Source organism: Trichechus manatus, unplaced genomic scaffold, assembly GCF_000243295.1.
Source record: "Trichechus manatus latirostris isolate Lorelei unplaced genomic scaffold, TriManLat1.0 scaffold00083, whole genome shotgun sequence".
Taxonomy (NCBI): domain Eukaryota; kingdom Metazoa; phylum Chordata; class Mammalia; order Sirenia; family Trichechidae; genus Trichechus; species Trichechus manatus.
In genome coordinates this window covers 2,909,399-2,936,880 of record NW_004444019.1, presented here as the reverse complement: position 1 = coordinate 2,936,880, position 27,482 = coordinate 2,909,399, and the positions used below count along the sequence as shown (strand labels likewise).

Genomic DNA, 27,482 nt, shown 5'->3' with positions numbered 1-27,482 from the left:
GTAATATTTCAGTGCTTTGGATTCTGTTAAGGCTTGCTTTATGGCCTAATATGTGGTCTATTCTGGAGAATGTTCCATGTGCATTGGAAAAGGAGGTATACTTGCCTGCCATTGGGTGGAATGTTTGGCATATGTCTATGAGATCAGGTTGGTTGATTGTAGCATTTAGCTTTTCCATTTCTTTGTTGAGCTTCTTTCTGGATGTTCTGTCTTTCACCAAAAGTGGTGTGTTGAAGTCTCCTGCTACTGTTGTGGAGCTGTCTATCTCTCTTTTCAATGCTGTTAGAGTTTCTTTTATGTATTTTGGAGTCCTGTCGTTGGGTACGTAAATCTTTTGGTGAAGTCTCTGGATTAGCATAAGTGTTTGATTTTTAGGAGCTCCCAGTTATCTAGTTTCAATTCTGGTGTTTTTGCATTGTTATGAGAAAGCACATTTCTTGATGATGAAGTCGTGCTTTATTTTTAACAACAATCTGTCTGTAAGACCCTTTGTTAATTCAAAATTATCTTTCTTTATTTCTTTGTCTTTAGAAATATCACTTATCTGTATAGATAATGCCTACATCTGTGCTGAAGTTTAATTTGATTCTAGTTGTTTGTGACTTGCCAGTTTTCCTTAGTAGTCAAACAAATTGTCATAAATGTATTTTTAAAAAAGGAACTATGATGGATGATCTCACACAATGGCTTAATTACTTGTTGTATGACACTGTTTCTAATTTGTTAATATCCGTAATACCATATGGAATATGTAAAGCAACAATTGACACCATTTTATCTTATTAATTTATATACAAGTATATTATACCTGTATATTTATTAACCATTTGTATTCAATAAGAGATGTTAAAAACTAGGATGCTAGATGAAAAAGTTAAAACAGAAATAAAATGCTGCCTAAAGAGCTGCCAATCCTTGAGTGTCTCTCTTGTCTCTTTCTGTTGGCTGTGTTCTGCCTTGTTCTCCTTAGAGGTCCCAGTTACATGTGCTGCACAGAAGCAGGACTGCAGGAATCTAGAAGCAGCCTAAATATCTTACAGTGTTTTGAAAAAGCTATTATCACACAGGATCTAAAGCATTTAATGAGAGTAATAGTGGGTACTTGCTCAGAGGCAGAGTGGCATGTAGATTACATGGTAAATCTGGAGATAATGAAGAACCCAGGGACTGATGAGAAGCAACCATAAATCCATGCCTGTCCAACTGCAATTCTTGCTGTCACCATTTCCTTTAGATGCTTTAAAGACATCAGTCTTTTCACCATTAATAATAAAACAGAGGACAGATTCTGATCATTATTTTTAAAGGATTATGATGAAATGTGAAATCTCTTTTTTAACTAAGGCTTACCTATTTCAATATCACCTTTCGGGTCACTATGCCCTTTAATGTAACTTGTCACGTAACTTTTACAACCAGCTGTCTTCTTGTGTCTTAAACCTAAAACAATCTAGGAAAAGTGAATTGAGGACAAAAATAACCTATTTATTGCATGTAACGTTTGCTTCAAAAAAATTACCTGTACTATGGTTAAAACAAATTTTAAGGAGTTTTCTCTTTTCTGTCATTTTCAGTGGTTGATGGCTTCTCCTGCTTATGCAGCCCAGGCTATGCTGGATTGAAATGTGAACAGGATATTGATGATTGTATCCTGAATGCCTGTGAGCACAATTCTACCTGCAAAGATCTGCACCTCGTTAGTATCCATTAGCATTACTAATACACCTTACTGCAGACTAGTATAAATTAATCCCTAAAATTTAGTTAACTTTTATCTGTGTTGTACATTAGTGTGTATGTCTATCAGGTAATATGCATACTTCTTAAAGTTAGAAAATGGAAACTCAGGCAACCTTTTTTTTAAATTTATTTAAAAAAAAAAAACCAGTGCCATCGAGTCAATTCTAACTCATAGCAACCCTACAGGACAGAGTAGAAATGCTCCATAGGATTTCCAAGGAGTGCCTGGTGGATTTGAACTGCCAACATTTTGGTTAGCAGCCAGAGCTCTTAACTACTACGCCACCAGGGTCTCCACTTACTAGTACCAAAATATATTCACTATTATGTATAGGTTAGTATAAATGCTATAAAATAAGTGGTTCTTTCTTTGGATTCACAATTCTTGGCAATATTGAACTGGTGTAAAATTTCAGAAATTATTCTAAAAATTGATGTTAGTTTTATAGACACTTACTTTAAGTCTAGATACTGTTTATGCACATAGGTTGATGATCATTTATAATCTTAAATTTTATTTTAGTTTCTGTCTCATGTTGTATATTTCCATGATTTCCTTTATTTATCTGTGTTGGTTCTGTCCCTACAGTACGTAGCCATTTGTCATCGCCTTTGTCAAAACCATGTGCCATTCTGCCTTAAATGGACTGTGACATAGTTGGCAAATCAATGGGATCCCCTCAGGCTCCTCATTTCTCAGAAAGCCTGACTTAAAAAAAAAAATCTCCTCAAGGTGGATTCACTGTCTGGCTTCAGAAAATAAATGACATACAACACAAGTTAATGCTACAATACTAGTATAGGCTTATAGTTTATTCTTCAACAACAGAACTGATTTTCACAAAGGGATTGTACAGTCTTTGAAGTTAGAAAAGCAAGCTTTGAAAAACCTGTTTTGACTATTTTTGTACTGACTTTTTTTGTTCAATGAAAAGATAATTTATGGCAAATTGTTTCTTTCCCAGTATGTAAGCAAGGAAGGCAGACACTTAAATGAATAATTATAATAAACGTTTGAATATCCATGACCAAAAACAGTCCACAGGTGATTCAGCCACCATTTAAGGATGTGTAGTGATCCTGCTGCTTGACTCTAATATCTGTATCTTACCAGGTTATTTGTCTACGTCAGTTATGCTAGTCCTGCTCCTCCCGTGGCCCGGTGCTGGTCTCTGAGACAAGAGTGGAGTTCTTTATGGGGAAAGGTTTCCCCACCCCCTCACGAGATGTAAGGAAGATGTAGGTGTATCCTCTTCTAGACCTTCTAACGTTTGGATTTTATGCATATATTAGCTGTTGCGGAGCACTGGTAGCACAATGGTTAAGTGCTGCAGCTGTTAATCAAAAGGTTTGCAGTTTGAATCCATCAGCTGCTCCTTGGAAACCCTATGGGGCAATTCTACTCTGACCTATAGGGTCACTATGAGTTGAATTGACTTCATGGCAACAGGTTTGGTTTTTCAATGGATTTTATTAGCTGTTGTCATTCTCAGGCTCCAAGAAGTGGGGAGTGAGAATGGGTGAGGTAGATTCAGCCCAATGATGATGTGACCTGAAGGCTGCCGAGATGAGAAATAGAGGCAAACTGGTTCTTGATGAATTGTTGACTTGTTGAACTCCTGACTGGGACCTGCCTAATTTCTGACCTAATTATGTGAGATCACTTATGGACAATTGTTTAATATAGCTTAAGTCAGAGTTCTTTTTACTTGCAGGTAGATCATCTAATTTCTATAATGTGTCAGCCTATGGTTTCAGCTGTAACTTCAGCTATAACAGGAGTGTATTATAGTAGAAAGAACTTCATGCCTATAATCACAAGATTCTACTTCCAGGTCTAACATTTCCACAGCTTAGCTGTGTGGCATTAAGCCAGTCATTGGACAACTCTGGGACTGTGACTTTAGGGACTGTACCACTCCCAATACTAGAACTTCCAAGTCTAGTTTTCTCTTATATATCCATTTTATAAATTGCCAGTAAGAAGTTATTCAGACTAACTTAGTTTAAAACCTTTACTCCTATTTCCAGAAATTGGTATAGTAAGGATAAAGAAACAAGGCAGAAAGCAACAGTGTTGAAAAAGAAGTAAAATTTTCAAAAGTTCACCCAACTAAATTTTCGTATTTTATAATTGCTATAAATATATATTATTATCTACTAGTATCTAACTCCTAACCATAATTTGTATATCAGTTTCAAGAAGAATAGAAATATCAATGATTGATGATATCCATCCAAGAAAAGATAGAATGGAGACAACAGTTTCCTTAAAAATCTAAGTTATGTTTAAAGTATATTATGGCTTTTAGGTATTATGTTAAATATTGCATTTTTGCATAGGAATAAATAGTATAGAATTGAAGAAACAATAAATCTTATAATAATAAATTGAATCAATAAAAAGGTCATTGCAAAGATGCTAAATTAGACGGAAGAGCAGGAACTCATAATTTTAAAATAAAGTCAGCAAAAAATAAAACCAGTTGCCATCAGATTGTTTCTGATTCATGGCGACCCCATGTGTATCAGAGTAGAACTGTAACCCATAGGATTTTCAATGGCTGATTTTTCAGAAGTAGATGCCAGGCCTTTCTTCTGAGTTTTCTCTGGGTGGACTTGAACCTCCACATTTCAGTTAGCAGCCAAGGGACTCCAGCTTAGAATAAGACAAAAACCAAACCCACTGCCTTTGAGTAGATTCCAACTCACAGTGACTCTGTAGGACAGGGTAGAACTGCACTGTAGGGTGAAGGCTGTAAATCTTTACAGAAACAGACTGCCACATCTTTCTCCTGAGGAGCAGCTGGTTGTTTTGAACCACCAATCTTTCAGTTAGCGGCCGATTGCCTTAACCACTGTGTTATAGGACTCCTTAACTTAGATAACATAAATAATTGAAATAAACAAGGTCCAGTTTGAGTTTCATATTTGCTTTCTGTCACCAACTCCTTGGTAAATGACAAACCATGAAATGTTCAAGGCTTCGAACTGGAGGAGAAAAATAGAAAAGCATGGATTGGGATTCATCTGCAAAATATTTAATAATCCTGAAAACCGGAAAGATCGCTTTATTCAATCTATAAGTCACTGACATTTGACAAAAGGGACAGCACTCTGCTTGTTGTATGGATAGAAATTTCCAAATGAAACAAAGCAATGCCACTGACATAGGCTTGCTGTTTTTTTGAACTTAGAATTGGTATAGATTTAAATTAATGTCTTCAAATTTGCTGCATATCTTTATGATTATGTTGCAGCATTATAATGTTAATTTGGTATACCCAGAAAAACCAAACCCGTTGCTGTCGAGTTGATTCTGACTCATAGCAACCCGACAGGACAGAGTAGAACTGCCTCATAGGGTTTCCAAGGAGCTCCTGGTGGATTCAAGCTGCCGACTTTATGGTTAGCAGCCGAGCTCTTAACCACTGTACCACCAGGGCTCCTGAGTTTTGTTTAAGAGGCACAAAATCAGGAGACTCTGAAGCAAAGATGAGAAGTATTTTGTAACGATGACTTTTCTTCCTTTCTTTTTTGTTAAAGTAAACCTAAGGAAACAATGGGAGAAAAAAAAGAAATTTTGAATGCTTAGCACATAATAAAGATACAAACATTAAGAATGGGTGTAGTAAGATTTTTTCCTCTTGTAACATTCTTATGTACATTTGAGAATAACTACTTCTTTGTGACTATTTAAATATGTATAAACAAAGTATTCTAGTATTCTTCTCTCATTTTCTTCGATATCTTACATGAATAATGAATGCTTAACCAGGTAACAGCAGGAGAAACAAAAATTTAAATTAAAAAAAAAATTGGTAGTGTAATAGAGCTAGCATGGTGAGAATAATCTTTTCATTCATATAAAGCTATGTAACAATGTATACATATTATGTGTATTGGTTGTACTACCAATATACGTTTCCTCCCAAACGCTCAGATACAAAACAAACAAAAACCAAAAAAACAAAACACAGATTTATATATTTTTCTAAAGAAATATAAAACTGTTTTTACTTTCACTCACCAGATCATTGAAAACTGTTTGTCAATCATTTGGAAATTTCCCCTTTCCATGTGTTGAGATCATAAAGTAAACTCTGAGAGTGTCCTGATCCAGAATTATGAGAGAAGAAACCGTGCTCTGCAGTTCACTTTGACTAAGACTGAAATCCCACTGTGGCATCTCCATGCTCCTTTTAAAGATAGGTCAATCTGCTGAATGCTTCTAATCCTTCCCTGCCAAATTTATCTCCCAGGACTTCTTCCTCATTCTGCCCTCCAAGGTCATGGTGCTTAGCTAAATAGTGGTCAGGTCCTTGTTGTCTCTTCGACATCCAATTGGAACCACTACAACTTCTGTGTTCAAATCTGTCTCTAGGATTACAAACCCTCCACTGGTGTTAAATCAGTCCAACTGTTCTCTGTCCAAATAGGAAAGCCTTAATATCTTTCATGCCCTCTCTTCTCAATAAAAAATTTTTATAATCTCATTTAAAAGAAATTAATACAGAGACTTGGACTTCCTGTCAGGAGGTTGGGGGACCAGAATTCTCAAATGGAAAAAGAAAATGTCTCACTAACCATTGATAGATTTATGGAAAAAAAAATCCATTTTTATAGCAAAAAAAGATTACACACAAATTATTTCCTAAATAATTTCTTTGTTACATAGAGATGTGACAATTTATGAAGCCTCAAATGCCTTAGTTTTTATGTATAATTTTGTTTTTCTTCTGCTTTGCTGTGTATTCACATTGCTTTTAAGTCTATGGGTCCAAAAGAATATAGTCTGAAATATTATACCTTCAAAATATAAATTTTTCCACACTCATTTTTTTTTTTACTACGGTAGGTTAAATATCTTGTAAACTCAGTGCAACTTAACAGAGTAGAGATTGCAATTAAAGATTGGTTTGACCTGGATTTGTTCTCTGATTTACTAAAGTCACAACCTGTTTGAACTCTAAGATTTTTTAGAATATTCACTTGAGTTCAATATATATGATTCTATTTTATTATTTTCAAGGCTATACAGATTTCTATTTTACTTAAGTACTGCAATATACTTAAGCAAGTATTTATTATTGGCATTTTTAGTTGGGTTATCAGGACCCCTGGTGGTGTAATGCTTAAGAGCTTGGTTACTAATCTGAAGGTCAGCAGTTTGAACCCACTAGCTACTCCTCAGAAGAGAAGACTTGGAAATCTGCTTCAGGAGAGATATACAGCCTAGGAAATCCTGTGGGGGAAGTTCTCTGTCATATAGAGTCACTGTGAGTCAGAATCAACTCAAAGGCAGTCGGTTTGGTGTTTTGGGTTAGTTGGGTTATCAATTTTCCATCAATAAAATGAACAGGTGGAGGGATGCAGTTGAAAGTGCACATGCTTGAAATTCTGATTCAGTAGGCAGATGCGGGTATCTGGATTATTTATAATTGCTTGTGACTTTGATGTGTACCTCTATTTGAGAACAACTGAACTAGGAACGTAGAAGGTACTTTTTAGCTCTAAAGTTCTATGATATTGGGAGTGGAGCACAGAGCTTGCTATTTCATTTGTATTAATAACTAAAAACATGGGTCCTCAAAAGAGTAAATAAAGATGGTTTGAAAAATTAAGATTTTTAAAGTAATACCATCTGTGTTTTTAGCAGCATGTTTTATTGTATCTTCTTTTACAAGTGTTATTATTCTCTTTTGGATGTTTCCATTTGTTTCAGTACTTTCATCTTTAAGCCAAAGGAAATACAACCTAACTTTTTCATTCCAATCCTTTTTTGAGGGAAATAATGTTTTCTCTTCATGGCTGTAATAATGCAGTGAAGTGTCACTCTCCCTAAGTATCAACATTTGGTAATCAGAAAACTTATGCATTAAATTGTAGCTTTTCTTAGAGACTGGGTATAATGGTTCAAATATTTTGAGAGAACTTAAAAAAAAAAAAGATCAATAAGTGATTCAATGTAATAATATCCTAAAGTTGCAGTTAATCCCTTGATTAAATCATTTAGTTGAAACATCTTCAGTAGTGAATCAAACCAAAAAAGACAACAACAAACTTGTTAGCCGTCAAGTCAATTCTGACTCATAGCGACCCTACAGGACAGAGTAGAACTGCCCGATAGGATTTCCAAAGAGTAGCTGGTGGATTCAAACTGCTGACCTTTTGGTTAGCAGCCGAACTCTTAACTACTGTGCCACCAGGGCTCCTATATAGCCAAAATTTTAATCTAAAGCTTGATGTGTTAGCTGACAACCAAACTCATTGTTAAAAGAGGCATTGTAGTGATTAGGCAACTCAAAGTGGAGTCCTTGGCTCATGGCCATTCTATGTAGCCTATTTTTCAATATATAGAATAAAATTTGCCTAAAACATTTTATTACATAGATAACTACTTTTTATTAACAGATCCTTACTACAAATATTATTGAGAATAATTTAACCTTATATTTATGTCTGTGGTTCATTGTAATGGGTTTCAGTTTTCTATCCTCTCTACAATAAAGTACAGTATGGAATTGATTACCCTGTTTAATCTAAAACTAATATAAAATTTAAGCTCATTCATCTGCTGACCTGTATAATTTTTCAATAGTTTCCTGTCAGTTGTCAATTTTGGTCATAATTAGTATGTCTATCTGATGCAGCCCCATTTCTTCCATTTTAAACTGTTGTTTTTATGGCCTGGAAATAGATATTCAAATTTGTCAGGATTATATGCAAAATAAAATAAAACCTGAGAAAAGGCTTGTTGGGCCACATGAGTAAAGAAATAGATGAGCTTTAATGCTTTCGAGTTGGGAGATGTATTTTAGAAATTCAGACTGATTTTCCCTTCTTTCTTATTCCAAGATTCATTACTGAGAAGTGAGGTTTACAGATGGCTGAAGTATGAGGTTTAAGAAATCTATGGAGCAGTATTGAATTTCATAAATATTGTGAGAACAGAACAGATCAGACAGGAATTTTCCATTTTCAAACTTTCTAATAAAAAACGAACAGTTCCCAGAAATTGTCTCGCTTAAAAAATGATTTAGAACTGATTGAATACTATTTTCATTGCCAATATTCGCCAAAGAACATCGAGAAATGAATTCATTTTCCAAAGAATTATGAGACAAATTAGAGTTAAGTTTATTTCAATGCAAACATTATAATTTTATATTATTATTTGTCATATTTCTATAACTAGAACTGAAACTCATCTCTGGACTTGATAATTTATTTTTGAGCATTTAATTTATATATACAGTACATAATAACTCCATTTTTTCCTGGAAAACATTCTTTCTGCTATTTAGATCAGAGCCATTTTTAATGGGTAAGTCTATTTAAAACTGCTTTTAAAAATGTTATATTGTGTTCATATATTGTGTTTAAGAGGATTGTGAAAGGAAAAAAAACAAATTTTCCTTCAGAAGAACAGGTTGACTTCAACAATTTGTTATTAACTGAAAAGAACAGCTTTTAAAGGATAGTAGATCTTTCATCTTTGTCAGTAAAGAACTCCATTATGTTATAACTCCCCATTTCATTCTAACTCTCCATTTTGTCTATGGGGAGTTTAGCAAAATTGAAAATTCTAGGAAATTATGAATTAGTGAGTGGACAGTATGTGTGAGTAAAAATATATGTATATACATGTGTGTGCACACATGTGTGTACATACACAAGAAAGAGAATATGTGTTTCTTTGTTCTTTAGTCCTTTTCCTAATAATCCTGAGTTAAACAGAAATTGAAAGCTTTCCAAAATCAAGTTCTGGAGGCCAATTCAAACTCAAATTTGTAGTATGAATTTCTGTTGGGTAATTTATGTGTGTGCATGTGAATACTATTTCCATTGTCGATATTAGCCAAACACTGAGAAATGAGAGCTTTGGCTAATATACATGTCTTAGTTACGTAGGGCTGCTATAACAGAAATACCTCAAGTTGGTGGCTTTAACAAATAGAAATTTATTTTATCACAGTTTATGAGGCTAGAGGTCTAAATTCAGGGTGCCGGCTCTAGGGGAAGGCTTTATCTCTCTGTGGCTCTGGAGGAACATCTTTGTCTCTTCAGCTTCTGTTCCTTGGCTCCTTAGTGATCTGCATGTGGTGTGGCACCTATCTTCCCCTGTCTCTGGTTGCTTGCTTGCTTGTTTAATCTCTTTTATATCTCAGAAAAGATTGATTCAAGACACACCCTACACTAATACTGTCTTGTTAACATAACAAAAAAAATCAAGTCCCAAATGAGATTATAAATTCTCACCCCTATATCGGTGGTTATAACATATTTTTGGGTGACAGAATTCAAACCATAACAACACACATACATATATACATACACACACACAAATAGCCTCTTTTTGTTAAATTAATGAAGAACCTTGGCTCAGAATCATGGAAATCGGCCTGTGGCATCATCTTGATTGTGTCATTGTTGTTTTGTGCCATCAAAACTATTCCAAGATTATAGTAAGGTTAAGTTTTGTATCATGCCTTTTAAAGCAAACAAGGCTGAATGTAAAATAGAAGACGATCTTTACCTTTGGAAAGTCCTTTACCCTTTCCTAGCTTTGGTCAGCAAATTGTTAATAATGGACATGTTAGTAACACCTACCGTGTAGGATTGTTATAAAGATTAAATGAGATACTGCATCTAAAATGCTTAGCATAGTATCTGCCACATACAAAACAGTTAACAAAACTATACCAAGTTTGATCATGATGATCATGATGTCTATGATGATTTAATTGTGGTAAAAATAAGACATTTTTCTCTGAGTTGAGCTATAGCTCTTATGCTGAAGTGCCAAGTCAGGGTGTATGTAACTCTGGTGTATGTAACTGAGCTATAGGTAAACCGTGATTCAGTCCATTTTCTGTTAAAAAAATAATTTATTTGCTAACCCATGGATTTCAATAATAATATATTTACTTCTTATAACCAAATAGCAGAATATAAGATACTATTTCCACATAAAAACTTTGAAGAAAATATAAGATACCTATTATAAGGATATATAACCCTTCTTTTTTTTGGAACCCTAGTGTCACAATGGTTAAGAGCTATGACTGCTAACCAAAAGGTCAGCAATTCAAATCCACCAGGTGCTCCTTAGAAAACCTATGGGGCAGTCCTACTCTGTCCTATAAGGTAGCTATGAGTCAGAATGGACTCCACAGCAATGTTCTTTGTTTGTTTTTAATAACCCTTTTTGGAGCACTGGTGGCACAGTGTTCAGAGTGTGGCTGCTAACCAAAAGGTTGGGAGCTCGAATCCACTAGCTCCTTCTTGGAAGCCCTATGGGGCAGTTCTACTCTATCCTATGTGTTACTATGAGTTGGGATCGACTCTACGGCAACGGTATTGATTTTTTTTAATAACCCTTTTTAAATTATTTTATTGTGGTTTAATTATTAATGTTCTCCACTAAACATGAACTCTCCAAGTATGATTGTATCTTATTCACTATCCTTTTATTCTCAAATATGACATAGGACAGTGCCTGGCACAAATTAGATTGTGAAAGAAAGAGAGAGAGAGAGAATGGAGGAAGGGACGGAGGGAGGGAGAGAGCGAGGAAAGGAGGGAGAAAGGAATGAATAAAAAGAAAGAATTGGTCAGGTCTTTACCTATTCTGTGCCTGTGTTTTAGAATTTCTCAGAGTAAGAAACTCAGAGTCTGTCCTCCTGCCGAGATTCCCGGGATTAGGCAGCTGTTAATAGTGTTCGTTTTTCATGTTCCCAGGCGGTTGGAGCTCTTGGGCCATCTTTTAAGGCTTGCTGTGAGATTGCCACATTTCTGTTAAAATACTCTGAATCTGATAGACCAAAATCAAAACACTTCATTCAGCTTGATCTCTCTCTCTCTTGGCATCAAGCCTTTAATCTGGCCAATTTCTGGCTAACTACACCTTAATCTTATCCGCCTCACAGCCTTCTCGGTCAGTTCCCCTGATTTAAGTTGCTGGCCTTCCCACCCTCTCTGAGCACAAGTATTTCCCTTGATGTAACTGCTGTGCAAGGAGCACTGGTGGCACAGTTGTTAATTAAACACTCGGCTGCTAACCAAAAGGTTAGCAATTTGAACTCACCAACTGCTCTGTGGGAGAAAGATGCGGCGTCTGCTCCTGTAAGGATTACAGCCTTGGAAACCCTATGGGGCTGTTGTACTCTATCGTATAGGGTCACTATGAATTGAACTTGACAGCAACAGGTTTGGTTTAACTTCTGTGCTTAAAAGACTAAAACTAAATATTTGCCCTCCGTACTTAAAAAAAGCCTTAAACAAAATCTCAAAAAAGGTATGGATAGAAGTGTGGACAGTATAAGGGCATTTTAAATATAGAAATAAGATATGTTGTTGTTAGTTGCCATGGAGTTGATTCCAACTCATGGGGACCCTGTGAGTTGCAGAGTAGAACTGAGCCCTGTAAGGTTTTCTTGGCTGTAATCTATACAGAAGCAGATCACCAGGACTTTCTTCCATGGCACTGCTCATTGGGTTTGAACCATGAACCTGTTGTTAGCAGCCAAGCACAATCTGTTAAGAATATTATTATTGATCCTGTCATTTAAAAAAATATTTATAATCAAGTGATAGTTGCTTATTAGAAAATACAGACCTTATTTTGTTCTGGGGTATGCCTTTCCAGGACTCCTCCTGTAGTTCACTCGTATATCACTGTGGTGCAGTGGATCACCTTTATGTGGCCTTTGTCTCCATGGTGTTGTAACTCCCACCCAATTACTTGTGCATATAAGGTAACTGTGGCCCACCAAGGGGATTGGTCAGTTTTGCCATCCCACTAGGCTTAAAAGAGAGCCAATTCTAGAGCAGAGGGAGGATCTCACCACCACCAAGGAAGAAGGGCCAGGAGTGGAGCGCATCCTTTGGACCTGGGATCCCTGTGATGAGGAGATCCTGAAACCAGGAGAGCAAGAGAGAGAGCTGTTTAACACTGAAGACGGCGAGAAGAGGTGGCAGAGAAACAGTGGCAGGTGAGACCAGCAGGAGACGGCGCAGGGAGCTTCCAGGCCCACAGAACAAGTGAGCAAGAAAAATGAGTACATTCAGGCAAGAGCAATGCTGGAGGAGTAGGGTGCCTCAGGGCATTTATTGGCAGAGCTAAAAGAGTACTTTGTAACACCTGCCCTAGCAGGGCAGAGGTTGAGGAGCCAGAGAGAGGCGTGACTTTGAGCACTGCTGAGAAGAGGCTGTCCTGATGGAAGAACTGTATCCTAAGTGTCCCTGAACTTGAGTTGTAACCTATTACTTCCCTAATAAACCCCATAATTGTGAGTATTGTCTGTGAGTTCTATGTGGCCATTGCAATGAATTTTTGAACCCAGAAGAGAAACAGAAAATCCCATGGGAGGGATGGTTTGTGTCGGAATTGGTAAAGATGGCAGAGAGAGGAGACATGTCTATTAATTTTGATTCTTCTTCCCTCTTGTGAAGTTGGAGCCCTGGTGTGCAGTGGTTAAGAGATCGGCTGCTAACCAAAATGTTGGCAGTTCAAATCCACCAGCTGCTCCTAGAAATCCCATGGGGCAGCTCTACTGTGTCCCATAGGATCACTGTGAGTTGGAATTGACTCAGTGGCAACAGGTTTGGTTTCATTTCTTGTGAAGTTAGAAGAGGTCAGACGCCTTCTCCATGCCATTTTTACAATCATGGAAGATATATTTTAGAGAGAAATAAAAACAAAGTGCATTGAGGGGAGGTGGATTACTCATGGTCACACAGTAACACATAGTAGAGTTAGGGCTAGCCTGCAGGTCAAATGCTTGTCTCAAGATGCCCTTTTTGTCTTAGACCAGCTATACCTTTGAAACTGTCATAGCTAGAGGTCAATTCCCCACAGAACTCACAAAACTAGGGGAGCTAAGAATTCCAAGAGCAAATCAATGTTTCAGAGATTCCACAATATATCAGAATTACCTGTGCTGTTCTTAAAAATGCACACATATTTTGGTCTCACCCCAGAATATTCTCAATAAGTAAATAGAAGGTGAGATCTGAGTAACTGATTTTTTTTTTTTTTTAATTCACAACAGAGGATTCAGATGCAGAGTCATAGTTTAGATACTGGGTTGTTCATTTTCTCTGGGGTTTATGGAGGGGGCGCAGCCATGGTGATAGTTTATGTTCATAAGCGGTCCATATGGAGCACTAAGCACCCAGCAGATGCTAATCTGTGCTGGAAACCTGCTCTGAGAGATGTAGGAAGGGCAAGACAGTTAACAGAAAGGTCTGTTAACAGATGTGTGATGGTTAGTTTTATGTGTCAACTTGGCTAGGATTTGGTTCTGGGTGGTTTGGCCAAACATTAGTCTAGTTGTTGTCATGGAGTAATTACATGTGATTAGATTAGTTTGCCTAGAGTACAGTGAAATACCTCCCATAATGTAATCAAATATAATGTAATATAATGACCTGACATTTAATGTAATCACTTCCTATAATGTAATCTAATCAATCAATCAATTCAAGTCATACAAGTATAGGGTGGATCCTAAGTCTAATCACTTCAGAGTTAGAAAAAGACCAGAATGGACACAGAGACACACACACAGGGGAGAATCAATGATTGTCAGCAGACCCCAGAATCTAGGAGAGAGAGGCTAACAGCAGGAATATACACAGCAAAGACCCTGATTTGGATGTTAGCCTCCAGATTTGTGAGAAAATAAATGTCTGTTCTTTAAAGCCAGGCACTTGTGGTATTTGTGTTACAGTAGTCCTGGGAACTCGAGACAAAGTGATAAAATCCAGCCACAGAGACCAACATTCAAGTATAGGAGTCTCATCCCCAAAATAATTAGGGCTGCAGGAAATTGAAAAGAACTGGGATTCTAAAAGTAAACTTTAGAATCTAAGCTTTTGTGAATATAACAATTGACAGAAAATGGGCATCTACCCATTTTAAAAATAATTATAATTTTAACACTTTTTCTGTTCTTATTTTGTGTACTGCACCCTTTCCTTCTCTTTTATACTCCCCTCTTTTCACCCCATCTATGTAACTTTAGTAGGAAGTAACCTTTTTATTATATAGCATGTTTCTCTGGACAGACTTAATTGGATCATAGTTTTCATTCCACCTAGATTGGTTTATCCTAGGGTGAGCACCTGACCCAAGTTGGTTTTCCATTCTGAGTTTCTCTGCAGGACTTTTAAAACTTGAATTAAGGGCAGAAAAAGTGAGTCACCTTTTTTGTGACAAAATCTGTAGGAGATGAGACTTGGAAGAGCTCAATCATGTTTTTCAGGGCGCAACTAGCTGTGACAAGCAAGGAGCCTAGGGCACAAAATTGAAAGAGGTCCTCACTTTCAGGGCTGTGCACGTTTGTTATTGTTGTGTGCTGTGGAGTTAACTCCAACTCATAGCAACCTTATAGGACAGAATAGAATATCCCATGTGGTTGCCTAGGCTGTCATCTCTATGGAAGCAGATATCCAGGTCATTTCTCCTGAGGAGAGGCTGGTGGGTTCGAACTCTTTTGGTTAGCAGCCAAGCACTGAACAATTATACCACCAGGGTTCCTTATCCTTGGTCCTAATCTTTCTTCTCATGTGGAGGAAATCATTGTTCAGAAGGAAAAAAATGAGCGGGGAGACAACAACAGGCAAAAAATAGGGAGAAAGTGCACCCTGGCCTCATGGATACTTTAGTTCCAGCTGTTTGTGATGCCTTTTTCATTCTGCCCTCCCTGAGTTTTTCTCTTTGATTCTATTAAACAATATAGTACTCTTTTATGTGAGTTTATTTCCAGGTGGGATTCTATAACATGCAACCAAAAGTATTCTGACTAATGTAAGTTAACTTATGGTTCTCTGGACTCTTACATTTCCTAAAGCAAGAGGCAGAACCGTGTGACTAGAAGTAAAATGACCACAACTGTGATGATCAAAGGCCTATTCAGAAAATTAATCAGGCTTGGCAATTCAGTATCATATCTTGAAAACTGCTCAAACATTGTGAAAAAGATGATACTTAGATTTGGAGAGTATCTTCTCTTTTATTTCTTTACAAAGCATCAGAAGATAGTTAGGGCTTGAAGTTGTAATAGGTGGAGACTGACAGGTTCTTATTGGCACTGAAAATGGGAACTAAAATTGTTCGATTTAGATTGATCAAGATTTCTGGCTCCAGTGTCTTTCTTCCCTCTTATATAATTAGGAGAAATTCAGGCAAACTCTAGGAGCTTGTATGTCTTCCATTTATTCACTCATAAAATAACTTTAGAGTTAGTATTAGGTACTTTTAAAGACAGTAGCTAACATGCTTCTGCTATCATAGAACTTGCAATCTAGATTATGTATCCTAAAATCCAATGCCTATGGAGTTCAGATAAATAATTAAAATGGGAAGATTGGTCCAGGTATAATAAGGAATGATGTATAATGGGATGAATAGGTTATCCCATTTAGAGACATTTAAAATATGTTTCATAACCTGTGGATCCAACAAACATATCTGCCAAGACTGACCTCTGAGCAACCTGTATCCATGGTCTTATCAAAGTCTTGGGAACTTTCAGACACATAGTTGTATTCGGCATTAATCCCAGGGTAGTGCAAACGGTTAACATGCTCAGCTGCTAACCAAAAGGTTGGAGGGTTGAGTCTATTCAGAGGTGCCTCAGAAGAAAGGCCTGGCAATGTACATCTGAAAATCAGCCAATGAAAACCCCATGGACTGAAGTTGTACTCTGACATATAGAGGTCACCATGTAAACGAAGAATTTCTTTTATAAGGATCAGCACAAAACTGGTTCTTATGATCAGAGGTTAAAGATGTCCCAAATATCTAACTTTTCCAAGGTGCTGTTCCTCTCCATCTCTAACATCAGCTACTCCCTCTTGCCTCAGTACTCTCCCTCCTGTCTTTGTGTTCCCTAATTTCTTACGTCTCACAGAACTCACAGACCATATAAAGGAAATGGCTTACAAGGTTTTGGAGGCTGGCAAGACCCAAATTAATGGGTCAGGTGTAGACTTCTCCCTGGCCCTCAGTTTCTGCCCAAACGCACTCAGCTTTCTCGCTCCTTGAGCGGGAAGCCCATTGCTCTGTCTCCTGTGGGTCTCTGCTGCCGGTTTCTGCTGCGGGCCTCTCCTGCTTTGGTGGTAGTGGGCTCTCCTCTTTGCTCTGGAATTGGCTCTCTTCTAGGGCAAAATTGACCAATCCCTTTGGTAGGCCACAATTACTCTATCACACAGTCACCTGGGTGGGAGTTACAAGACCATGGCTATAAAGGCCACACACAGAGTAATTAATCCACCACACCGTAAGTCACAATCAACTCAAGGGCAACTTGTTTTTCTGTTTATTCGGCATTAAGGAGGTGATGAGCTCTAGTTGACTCATGGGTTAAATCCATTTAAAACAATTCATTACTGATGACTATGAACTAGGTAAAGTGCTAGGCAAGAGATAGCATCATCGACTAGACCTCCTGGCCTTTTGGGAGCTTATGGTCTGTTGGGAAAAAAAATACATCAAATAGCAGGTGTGATAAATATTTAAAACAGTAATGCAAGAGGATGAAAAGGAAGTTTGCCTAGTTGGAAATTCAGGAAGATTCTCCAGTCTATATAGAATTTATGCTGAAACTGGTAAGATAAACAGGAGTTACTGAAGTGAAAAAGCATTCCAAAGAAAAGAAACAGGATGTACAAAACTGTGCAGCAGAAAACGACATGCAAGGAAATGACAAGAATCCAGGGTGGTTGTATCAATGAGTGTGAGAGGAATTTAAAGACAAAATGGACTCGAGAGATGCACAAGGGTTTGATCTTCAAAGCCTGTAGGGCAACATTTAAAAAAAAAAAAAAAAAAAAAAACTTCACTCTAAGGGCAATTGGAAGACCTTGATGGGTTTTTGAAAAGAAAATACATACTAAGATTTTTATTTTAGCACAAATGGCATTGAGGATAATACAGAAAAACAATTAGTTGGAGATAGTTTAAGGAGCCCTGGTGGTGCAACGCTTAAGTACTGGGCTGCTAACAGAAAGGTCAGTAGTTCAAACTTTACCAGCCGCTCCATGGGAGAAAGATGTGGTAGTTTGCTTCTTTAAAGGTTACAGCTTTAGAAACCTTATGGGGCAGTTCTACTCTGTCCTATAGGGTTGCCATGAGTCAGAATCGACTCCACGGCAACGGCTTTTGGATTTGGAGACAGTTTTCGATGTTTGGAAACAGCGACAGACACCAGAAGAATTAATAATGCCCTCTGTTTTAACAACCCTCTGAGAAAAAGGCCAGGGCAGCCTGATCTGCTGGAGAGTCATCAGTCGTTCAGGTAAAGGAACGTGCTGCCACTCCAGGTCTTATGCGTTTCTAATTCTGTGGAGGCTGTTCAGGAGGAGACAGAAAGCAGAATCCTCAAGAGGAGGAAAGCCCTGCAATGATACTTTCACATTCTGCTCATGGGCTCGCCCAGAACTACTGGAACTATTTCATTTCAGGAAGAGAAAAAAAGTTACAGGATCTCATTTCCCAAGGCTTAAAGTGCTCAGGAGAGTTGGGGATCCTGAATATACAGGAATGAGCATTGGCAAGGGAAAGTCACAGGATAACACCAGCAGATGAATTTGAGGTCTTTATATAAAGCTTTGGCAGTGCCCTGGTGGTGCAGTGGTTAAGAGTTTGGCTGCTCACCAAAAGGTCAGCGGTTCCCAGTCCACCAACCACTCCTTGGAAACCCTATTGGGCAGTTCTGCTCCGTCCTATGGTGTCGCTATGAGTCGGAATCAACTTGACGGCAACATGTTTTTTTTTTTTTTTTTTTGGTTTATTTAAAGCGTAATTTTATCTACAAAAAACAAAAAGCAGACAAAAGAAGACTTTGTCTTGTTCCTCGGTAATACAAGGGCATTAAAAAGAGCAGAATTTAGATTCAAGATAGAGTATTAGGACGCTGAACCTTTTTTCTCTCTCAGGTGGGAAATTTTTATGAAAAAAAAGTGCTATCCTCAGCTAGTTTTGGTGAGCAATTACGGCAGTCCTAGTCATAAAGGTGTGGAAGGAACCCATAGGTAGACACATTAAGCGACATTGTTGAGGACTGACTTGAAAAGCTATTGGACATAATTGAGCTTTAGGGATTTTTTTTTTTTCCCAGGATATACAATATCTTTTAAATTATGATTTGATGCGTCATAGGGTACACGGAAATCGAGTGTGATGCCAACTTCTTAATATCCAGCTGGGATTTTCCTCCATGATTCTGAGTAGGAACTTCAGGTACCATATATCCACAAAGTAAACTGGACCCTTGATGCCACAAGCAGTCTAGCACAAGGCTTAGAACAGTTGTTCAAAGGGTCTTGCTAAAGCTTGGAAGAGAACCAGGCTGTAGAGGGGTACTAGTTAGTAGAAGTGTAGTAATAGAGACTGACAGAACCTGAGTGCAATCACAGACACAAGTTTCTACTGTGTAAAGGCAGTTTCCAGAGCTCCAGACTTAGGACTGGCAATGAGGTGAGGGACATTGGTCCCTAGATTTATAAGCAGGTTACTAGAGCAGAAATTGACTTCTGAAATAGAAAGAAAGATAGTAATGGAAAATAATTCTTAGTGTTATCAACTTGGCAACTTTCCTCGTTGGTAGGATGGAGAGCCTGCCAAATATATTAAATGAGAACCTAATGATTACTATGGAAACCCTGGTGGCATAGTGGTTAACAGCTGTGTCTGCTAACCAAAAGGTCGGCAGTTCGAATCCACCAGGCACTCCTTGGAAACTCTATGGTGCAGTTCTACTCTACCCTATAGGTAGAACTGACTTGACGGCAATGGGTTTGGTTTTGGTTTTTAATGACTACGATAACTGAAACAGCTGTAGCCAAATAGTTAGAGACTCAAACTACTTTACTATTTGGATCAGGGTATCCACCTGCCTGATATTGATATTGGGAGTGGAAAGGGGCTGTGACCTCTCCTCTGTAAGTGGAGCCTAATGCATTTTAGACCATTATATAGTAATTATGCTTGGTCAGTGAAAAATGGGCATAATCAGAAATAGCTACATTATAAAGCATAAGAAGCACTTGTGGAATGGATTGGGAATTTAAGGAAGATCCTAGCAATAGACAATAAGAGAAAGTTCAGAATTCATGATTGTGGCATTGGATCAGAAGAGTTTAAGAGGACATATTCAAAAGTACATTGCAGATGGATGGTTGCTGTCCCACAACTGTCAAAGCAGTAATTTATCGCCTGTCCACAGAGTTTAGAAGTCGAATTCTCATCCTTCAGATAACTGGAAGGTATATCAAAAGAATGGCTTCAATCCAAGAACTTATCCATGACATGATGGTATAAAAATTTATTTATACAAATTAAAAATTAAATACAAGAAGTATTTAGTGAGGACAAGTGTCAAGGTAATGTGTTGAGTCCCCTATAGAACATAATTGCTTTCCTTCCAGCCCAAAGACCAAAGGACCATTTTTATGCTCAGATACTCCTTGAATATGGGTGGGTAAGGGTATCCTTGGAGAAGAGGCAAAGAATAGAAATGAATTGTACATTGATAATGATAATAGTAGTAATAATAATAATAAATCCTTAGATATTAACATTTACATAGTGTCCTTAGGACTTTCTGGCAATAGAAATAAATGGGACCTAAAATCTCACTTACAAAGTTTCCTTATTGCAAGTGGATGCTAAAGTAGGTCAAAAACAGTCTAATATCTGTGGTTTCATATATTTCAGACTGATAGATTATAAATCAGATTAGGAATTAGAATTTAACATGTGTCCAATATAAACTGATTTGTAGGGGTTAGCTGGATTCCTAGGTTGAGAAATATTTAGTCACATCTTCAGACTTCTGGGTTAGCACTGATTGTCATGGAGCTCGTAAATATAAATGGTGACTGTGACTAGGTATATGCCAAAAGGAGCCCTGGTGGTACAGCAGTTAAGCATTCAGCTACTAACTGAAAGTTTGGCAGTTTGAATCCACCAAGAGGCTCTGCTGGAGAAAGTCCTGGCAATCTGCTCCTGTAAAGATTATACGACCTAGAAAACCCTGTGGAGCCATTCTATTCTGTCACATAGGGCTGCTATGAGTTGAAATCAACTTAATGACACCTAACAACAGCAGGAATATACCATTGCTGCTGTAGAGATTACCTTGTAAATCACAAATTGACCTCTATAATAATATTTTATTGATCACTTATTAAGTGCTAGAAAGTCTAATGTAATTAATTGAATTAGAAATGAATAATTACAGTTATAAGATATTCATCATCACTTCATGTAGTAAACCAAAAAAAAAAAAAACCCGTTACCCTCGAGTCGATTCTAACTCATAGTGACCCTATAGGACAGGGTAGAACTGCCCCATAGGATTTCCAAGGAGTGGCTGGTGGATTCGAACTCCCTGCATTTTGGTTAGCAGCCAAACTCTTAACCATTGTGCCACTAGGGTGCCACTTCATGTAATAAGAATGTATAAATTCAACAATTAAAATTCCAGTTATATTTTCTATCTACTCTGTAGTAACATGAATGGTGAACTCCTCAGTTATGGCCTATGAGTCTAAAGAACTAGATTTTATGTACTCGCATTTAGTAAAGAAATAGAAATAGCACTTTGTTCCAATTAATACTGATTTTTTATAAATTATAATAATTTATTTTAAATATTAATCATTAAAATATAAAAACAATATATATATGAATTATACAAGAATATCAGTGCAGCAGGTAAGGGTTACATGGATGTCATAGACTTCGGTCCAAATCCTGGCTCTTCTACTTCCTAGCAAGGTAACTTGACCTTTCTGTACCTCAGTTTCAGTTTCTAAAAAACAGGAAAAGCAGTATCTTCCTAGAGGTTATCTATAAAAAATAAAATGAGATACTCTACATAAGATCCCTAGCTCAATGCCTGGCACACACTAACCTGTCAATAACAGTTGCTACTATCTCTGGTGGAGCAAAGGTTAAAGTGCTTGGCTGGTAATCGAAAAGGTAGGTAGGCGGTTTGAAACTACCAGGCGCTCAGCAGGAGAAAAGACAAGGGACTCTGCTCCCATAAAGAGTATAGCCTGGGAAAATCTATGGGGCAATTCTACTCTGTTCTACAGTGTTGCTATGAGTCAGGATAGACTTGACGGCACACAACATTATTATACTTACAGAAGATACACAATGAAAGCATACTTGATAAATAAAAATACAAATCAAATGGTCTCTGTCTCTCTAATTAATTTAAGAAGAGATTAAAAGTGTCCCTTCATAATTCTGGAATAAGATGCCCTCAGATTCACAAATAATTTTGATTACCTTCCCTCACCATTATCTTTAAACTACATAGGGACAGAACTAAACAGGCATGTGTTTCAAGATCATTCTCTAGCTATTTTTTTATTGTTATATAGACATACTATTTAAAATAATTTAAATTTTAAAGAATAAAATTTCTCAATATTTGGCATTTAACATGTTTTTTTCTAAATGCACTGTTTACAAGAATGAATGATGCTTTTAACAATAGGAAATGTTTCTAAGATATTGTATTATAATCCATTACAAATAAATGTTAATAAACTAATAATTAACCAAGAATTTTAGTTCAATAAAAACTAAATTTAACAAGGAAAAATCATGAGAGAAAAATAACTGTCTCTTAGCTTCTTTGGCACTAGTGGGAACTCATACTGATAATCAAGTATCAAAAAACCCAAAGCTTTTGAAAACCTTTTTCTAAGGATGTAGATTACCAGGCAGTACTAATTATACTTTGGGAGTTTGAGATTACTGTGTTCTGCTGAACAAAGAGAGCCAACCAGTTTTTTTCTTAAAATTTGCTAATTAAATTAGGTTTAATCAACAGATTTCTGCCCTTTGCCCACCCAATATTTTTCTTAGATCTTTGATGAATCAGAAATTGTACTAACATTTTGGCCTGGTATATATTTTTGCATTCTGAGAAAAACTGAATACAATTTTTAAAATAAATTAATTTTAATTAAGCCTAACAAAAATTTAAAATGGGCAACTGAAAATTGCAAAGGAATACACTGTGCAAAAGCATTTTCAGTGTCCCAAGTGCAATCTGGCCCTTCTAGTTGCCTGTAAGAGGACATAATTAGATGAATAAAGACCCTAAATCATGCAAATCAAAACTAAAGACTATAGTAAGTGTTGTTGTAATTACTACATACACATTTGTGAAACATTGCAGGAAACACCATGAAATATTAGTAAATGCAAAAAAAATATGTATTTACATAGGACAGCATTTAAAATATACAGTTTAAAGTATCTTTCTTAAACTCAAGGCAAAGTCTAATATTTTGAAATAAAGTGAATTTATTTTGTACTTAATTTCTTTTCTCCTTCCTTTGAATAATGAGTGTATGTTTATATAATAAATTGTTGTAAAAAACCCTTTTTTTTTTAAGTACACATATGTATGTGTTCCTTTGCCATATGATATGGGGAGTTGTATAAGAAAAGATAGATGACACCCAGAAAATGGAATAAGATTATCTTACATAATAAGCTTGGAACCTTAGATGTATGACATTTTCTTGTTTCTCTATTTGCTGTTTAAATGAAGTTATTCTTTTCTCACATTGGAAATTAAGATTGGCTTTCATCACCTGGTAAGTGGGAGTTTAGGCTAGCAAAACTCTTTATTTACTTGAATCTTGGGAAAATATAATAAACAGATTAAAGAAAGCTATCTGATATAGAGTCTATACGGCAATAATGGCAAATCAAAACTTCACCTCAATCAAAGTAGACAGGATATGAGTATGAAGAGTTACATCATAAAACATAACTAGCTTCTAGAAAATGTGATAGGCAGAAAAAGCCAAAAATAGGCTGCTGGACAATTGAGCAAGAGAGATTAGAACACACTTCTACAGCTAGTTTTTATTAAGTTCTTTGAACCCAGATTGACAATGGCTCTACACTTGATTTGGAGTTACAGTCAATTTAAGGTTGCCATATTTAGCAAATAAAAATACTGGATGCCAAATATTTTGTGGAACATACTTATACTATCTGTGTTCATGTATGTGAGCACATGCATGCATTTGTGTGAGTATACTCGTGTGTGTGTGTGTATAGTATTTCTTTTTTTTGATTCAAATTCAATGTTCACTGAACATCCGATCATTTATCTTGCAACCCTAATTCAATCTTATTTTAGAGAAGTTTATGTATCAATCAGTATATTTGTCTATTGTGAATTCTTGTCTTTTTTTTAAAAAAAAAGTGTATTTATTTTTATACCTGCCTTAGAGTGTTTGACTTAATTTAGATAAAAGAAGATAAAATTGTTTTAGGGCAAACTCTTTTAGGACTGCTTAGATTATGGAGGAGAGCAGAAAAGCATGAAGAGAGAGAATGAAACGAAGAGGACATCTCTCCCATCCTCTAGAATGGCCACTTAACAAGAGAGGCCAGTGTCTGAAGTTCTCATTGATAGACTTAATTAGTCAGATCCCCAAATAATTTGCTACTTCTTAGTGTTTATGCAATTAACAGACAGATTGAAGAGGAGAAATTCCAGCTTTAAGCAAAGTCATAACATTTGTATGGTTTAAGCCCTTTACACATGCTCCTGGCAATGTTTTGACAAAGGTTGTCTTCAGAGGCCATCTGTTTTTGTACTCAGTGATGATCTGCGATGCCTCAGTTCAATTGCAACCTACTGGCTCTATTAATAAGGCTTGTTATGTATTTGCATATTCATAAAATATGAGATAATTCTTGTCATACACATGCAAAAGACTATACCAGAAAATTAATATATGTGAAGTCAAGGAGAAAACCCAAGATGTGTTCATTTTCTGACCTGAGAAAGAGCTCATAGATCCCCTGAATTTTTAAAGTGTTTATTTGCAGCTTGTTTGTTAAAGGGAGGCAGAATATCAAGAAATTCTTGCAAGTCTAAAATTTTCGTAAGCCAGGAAAGAAACTTTTATTTCTGCTATAAGAAACTTTTCTACTACAATAGTAGTGATAAAGAGATAAGAATAAATCCTGAATTACATCAGAAAAAGAAGTTCACAAGGAAAATAGACCCTGGGCTATATAATAAGACATGGAGGTAGTTTGGATTTCTTTATTGTGTGGAACATCTTATAAATCCATCATAAATAAGTTTATAAGAAAACATTAATTTCCAATTTAAAAGCATGTCTCTTCTGACAAGAGTCTATAGCTAGCTAATTTTTTTTTTCCAAATAACTCCCATTATCTTGTTTTTCTTATATACAAAACTGATCACTATACAGAGTGCTGAGCAACCATTTTTCAATTTCTGTAAATAACTCTTTAATAATATTTTTAAATCTGATTGCAAAATTAATAGTGCCACTTACACAGTTTATAAAAGTAGGAAAAAACAATAAAAACAAGTCATTTTGAATCTTACTATCAAGTCATAAATAACCAGTCTGTCCTGCTTCACAAAATGATTATAGAAAATATTGCCACATATCTTTAGTTTTCAATTGATAGTTTAACCACCTATCTCTTCCTTTAAAAGATAAGCAATCCAATGGAATAATTAGTCTAGACTCCAAAATGACTAGAAGTGACATAAAAAACATGGCTTATGTGAAAATGTAACAGCTGAATTTCTCCTCGAAAGTCTAATAATTTGGTTCCCATTTAAGGACTTAACCTTTCAACATTTAATAACAGGAAGCGTTTATATAAGAATCAGGATTTTCATCTTCTTTGAATAACCAGGAAATCTGGTAACACCATGCCAGATTCTAATACAGATAATTACCTGGAGCTGAATATCCTCTACCTGCTTTAGACAGTTCTCTACTTTGTTGCAGTCTCTACCACTTCAGGTTACTAAATACAGAGGCCTTGTGCCAGGTGCCTAATGCCCTTGTGTTCAAATGCTACAAAGTATTGAAGAATGGCCCCAAAGACCAATATTCCTCAGTCTAGTGGCTTCAGTGAAAAGGAGAAGACCCTCAACGAGAGGGATGGACACTGGCTGCAACAATGAACTCAAGCATAACAATGATTGTGAGGATGATGCAGGATCAGGCAGTGTTTCATTCTGTTGTACATAGGGTCGCTATGAGTCAGAAGTGACTCGAAAGCACCTAACAACAACAGTGGCTTCCTAAAGTTGCCATTTAAAGAATGGGCTAATTAGTTCCAGCAAAATGGAGCTCTAGGCAGAAGCACCACCCTGTCCCTCCACAGCAAAGATCTGAAAAACTAAGCCGAACAGAGAATACAACAATCTTGAAACCCTAAAACATAAAATGAAGAGATAAACAACTCAGCCAAGCACCAAATGGAGTGAGAAAACTGACAGAGAACAGAGAGTGAGGAGAGATTCATGCAGAGGTCCCCTACCAGCTAACGCAGCACGGATCCGCCATCTTGAACTCTTATCAGAGACCAGCAAACGGGGTACAAGAAAGCAGCCTCATGGAGGGTCCAGCGGGAGACAAAACAACCAGTAATTTGCCATATATGCTTTCCCACCCCCCACCCTTCTTCACCCCCACTCAGACTGCTCTGCTTCCCGCAGCCACAATCTCTTGTCCGGGAAACACCTGCTGTTTGGATTCCACACACCTGAACGGGCCGGCTCTCTGAGTGCCATTTGTTGGCTGCTGGTGTTGCTTTTTTCCACTTCTTTCGATTTCTTCCTTACCTCTCACCACCTCCCCCTCCTTTCGCTCAAATACCTGGCTCTGTGTGCCATCTTTGCTTCTTCCTGAGGGGCTGCAGAGCTCTAATAATTTGTGATATACGCTTTCTTACTCCCTACCCTTCTTCACCCACACTCAGCCCCCTCTACTTCCCGCGGACACAGTCTCTTGTCCGAGAAACACCAGCTCTCACTAGCTAGCTCTCTGAGTGCCGTTTGTTGGCTGCTAGTGTTGCTTTTTTTCTGCTTCTTTTGATTTCTTCCTTACCTCTCACCACCTCCCCCTCCTTTCACTCAAATACCTGGCTCCATGCGCCATCTTCGCTTCTTCCTGAGGGGCTGTGGAGCTCCGTTCCAGTGTGGAGCTGCTTCCCAGTGTGGGCTGCTGCACTGGTGGGATCCTGCGGCTTTTGTTCATTTGTTAGTTTTCTTTTCCTTTTCTTGAGTTGGGAGCCATTTCTGGCCAGGCGGTGCTGCATGGCAAGGAGACTTCCCACCAGCTTGCACAGACATGCAGACGGATCCCTGAGTGCATTTCTTTTTTTGTTGTTTTTTTTTTTTTTCCTGTTTTTTTTGGGGGACTTTCTTGTTATTTTTTATTTTTTAATTGGTTTTGTTTTCTTTTCCCTCTTTTTCCCTTTTTGTCTTTCTTCATTGCTCAGTTTCTTGTCTCTCTATATCTTCCTTCTCTTTCTGTTCCCTGAATACCTGGCATTGTATACCTCTATGCCTTCTAGCCAGGCTGTACTGCAACACCTGAGAGCGACTTCCCCAGATCTTATAGCTGCCCTGTGGGATCCCTGGGAACTTTGTGGTTCTTTAACCTTTCTTATTTTTATTTATTCATTCTGTTCTTTTCTTCTTCTTCCCCTTCTGTTTTTCTCCATTTCATAGTCTCTCATCAGTCTAATGGAAAGCTCCGCTAGCATTCTTTTTTGTTTGTTTGTATGTTTTTGGCTCCTGTTCCTCTCTCCTCTCTCCCATATCTATCTTAGCTCCACACATAACAATCTCCCCACTGCATCCTGCCTACCTACACCAGGCTCTTGACATCACACCACCAAGCAG

The 27,482-nt window shown here is 37.2% G+C and overlaps 1 protein-coding gene across 1 annotated transcript in view; it reads left to right on the top strand.

Annotated features, from left to right (window-relative positions):
- EYS (eyes shut homolog) overlaps positions 1–27,482 on the top strand; it is a 1,981,143-nt gene that overhangs the window by 595,883 nt on the left and 1,357,778 nt on the right. The window contains 1 exon segment of the mRNA XM_012556965.2: positions 1,575–1,696. Within this exon segment, the coding sequence (XP_012412419.2) occupies positions 1,575–1,696 (122 nt within the window).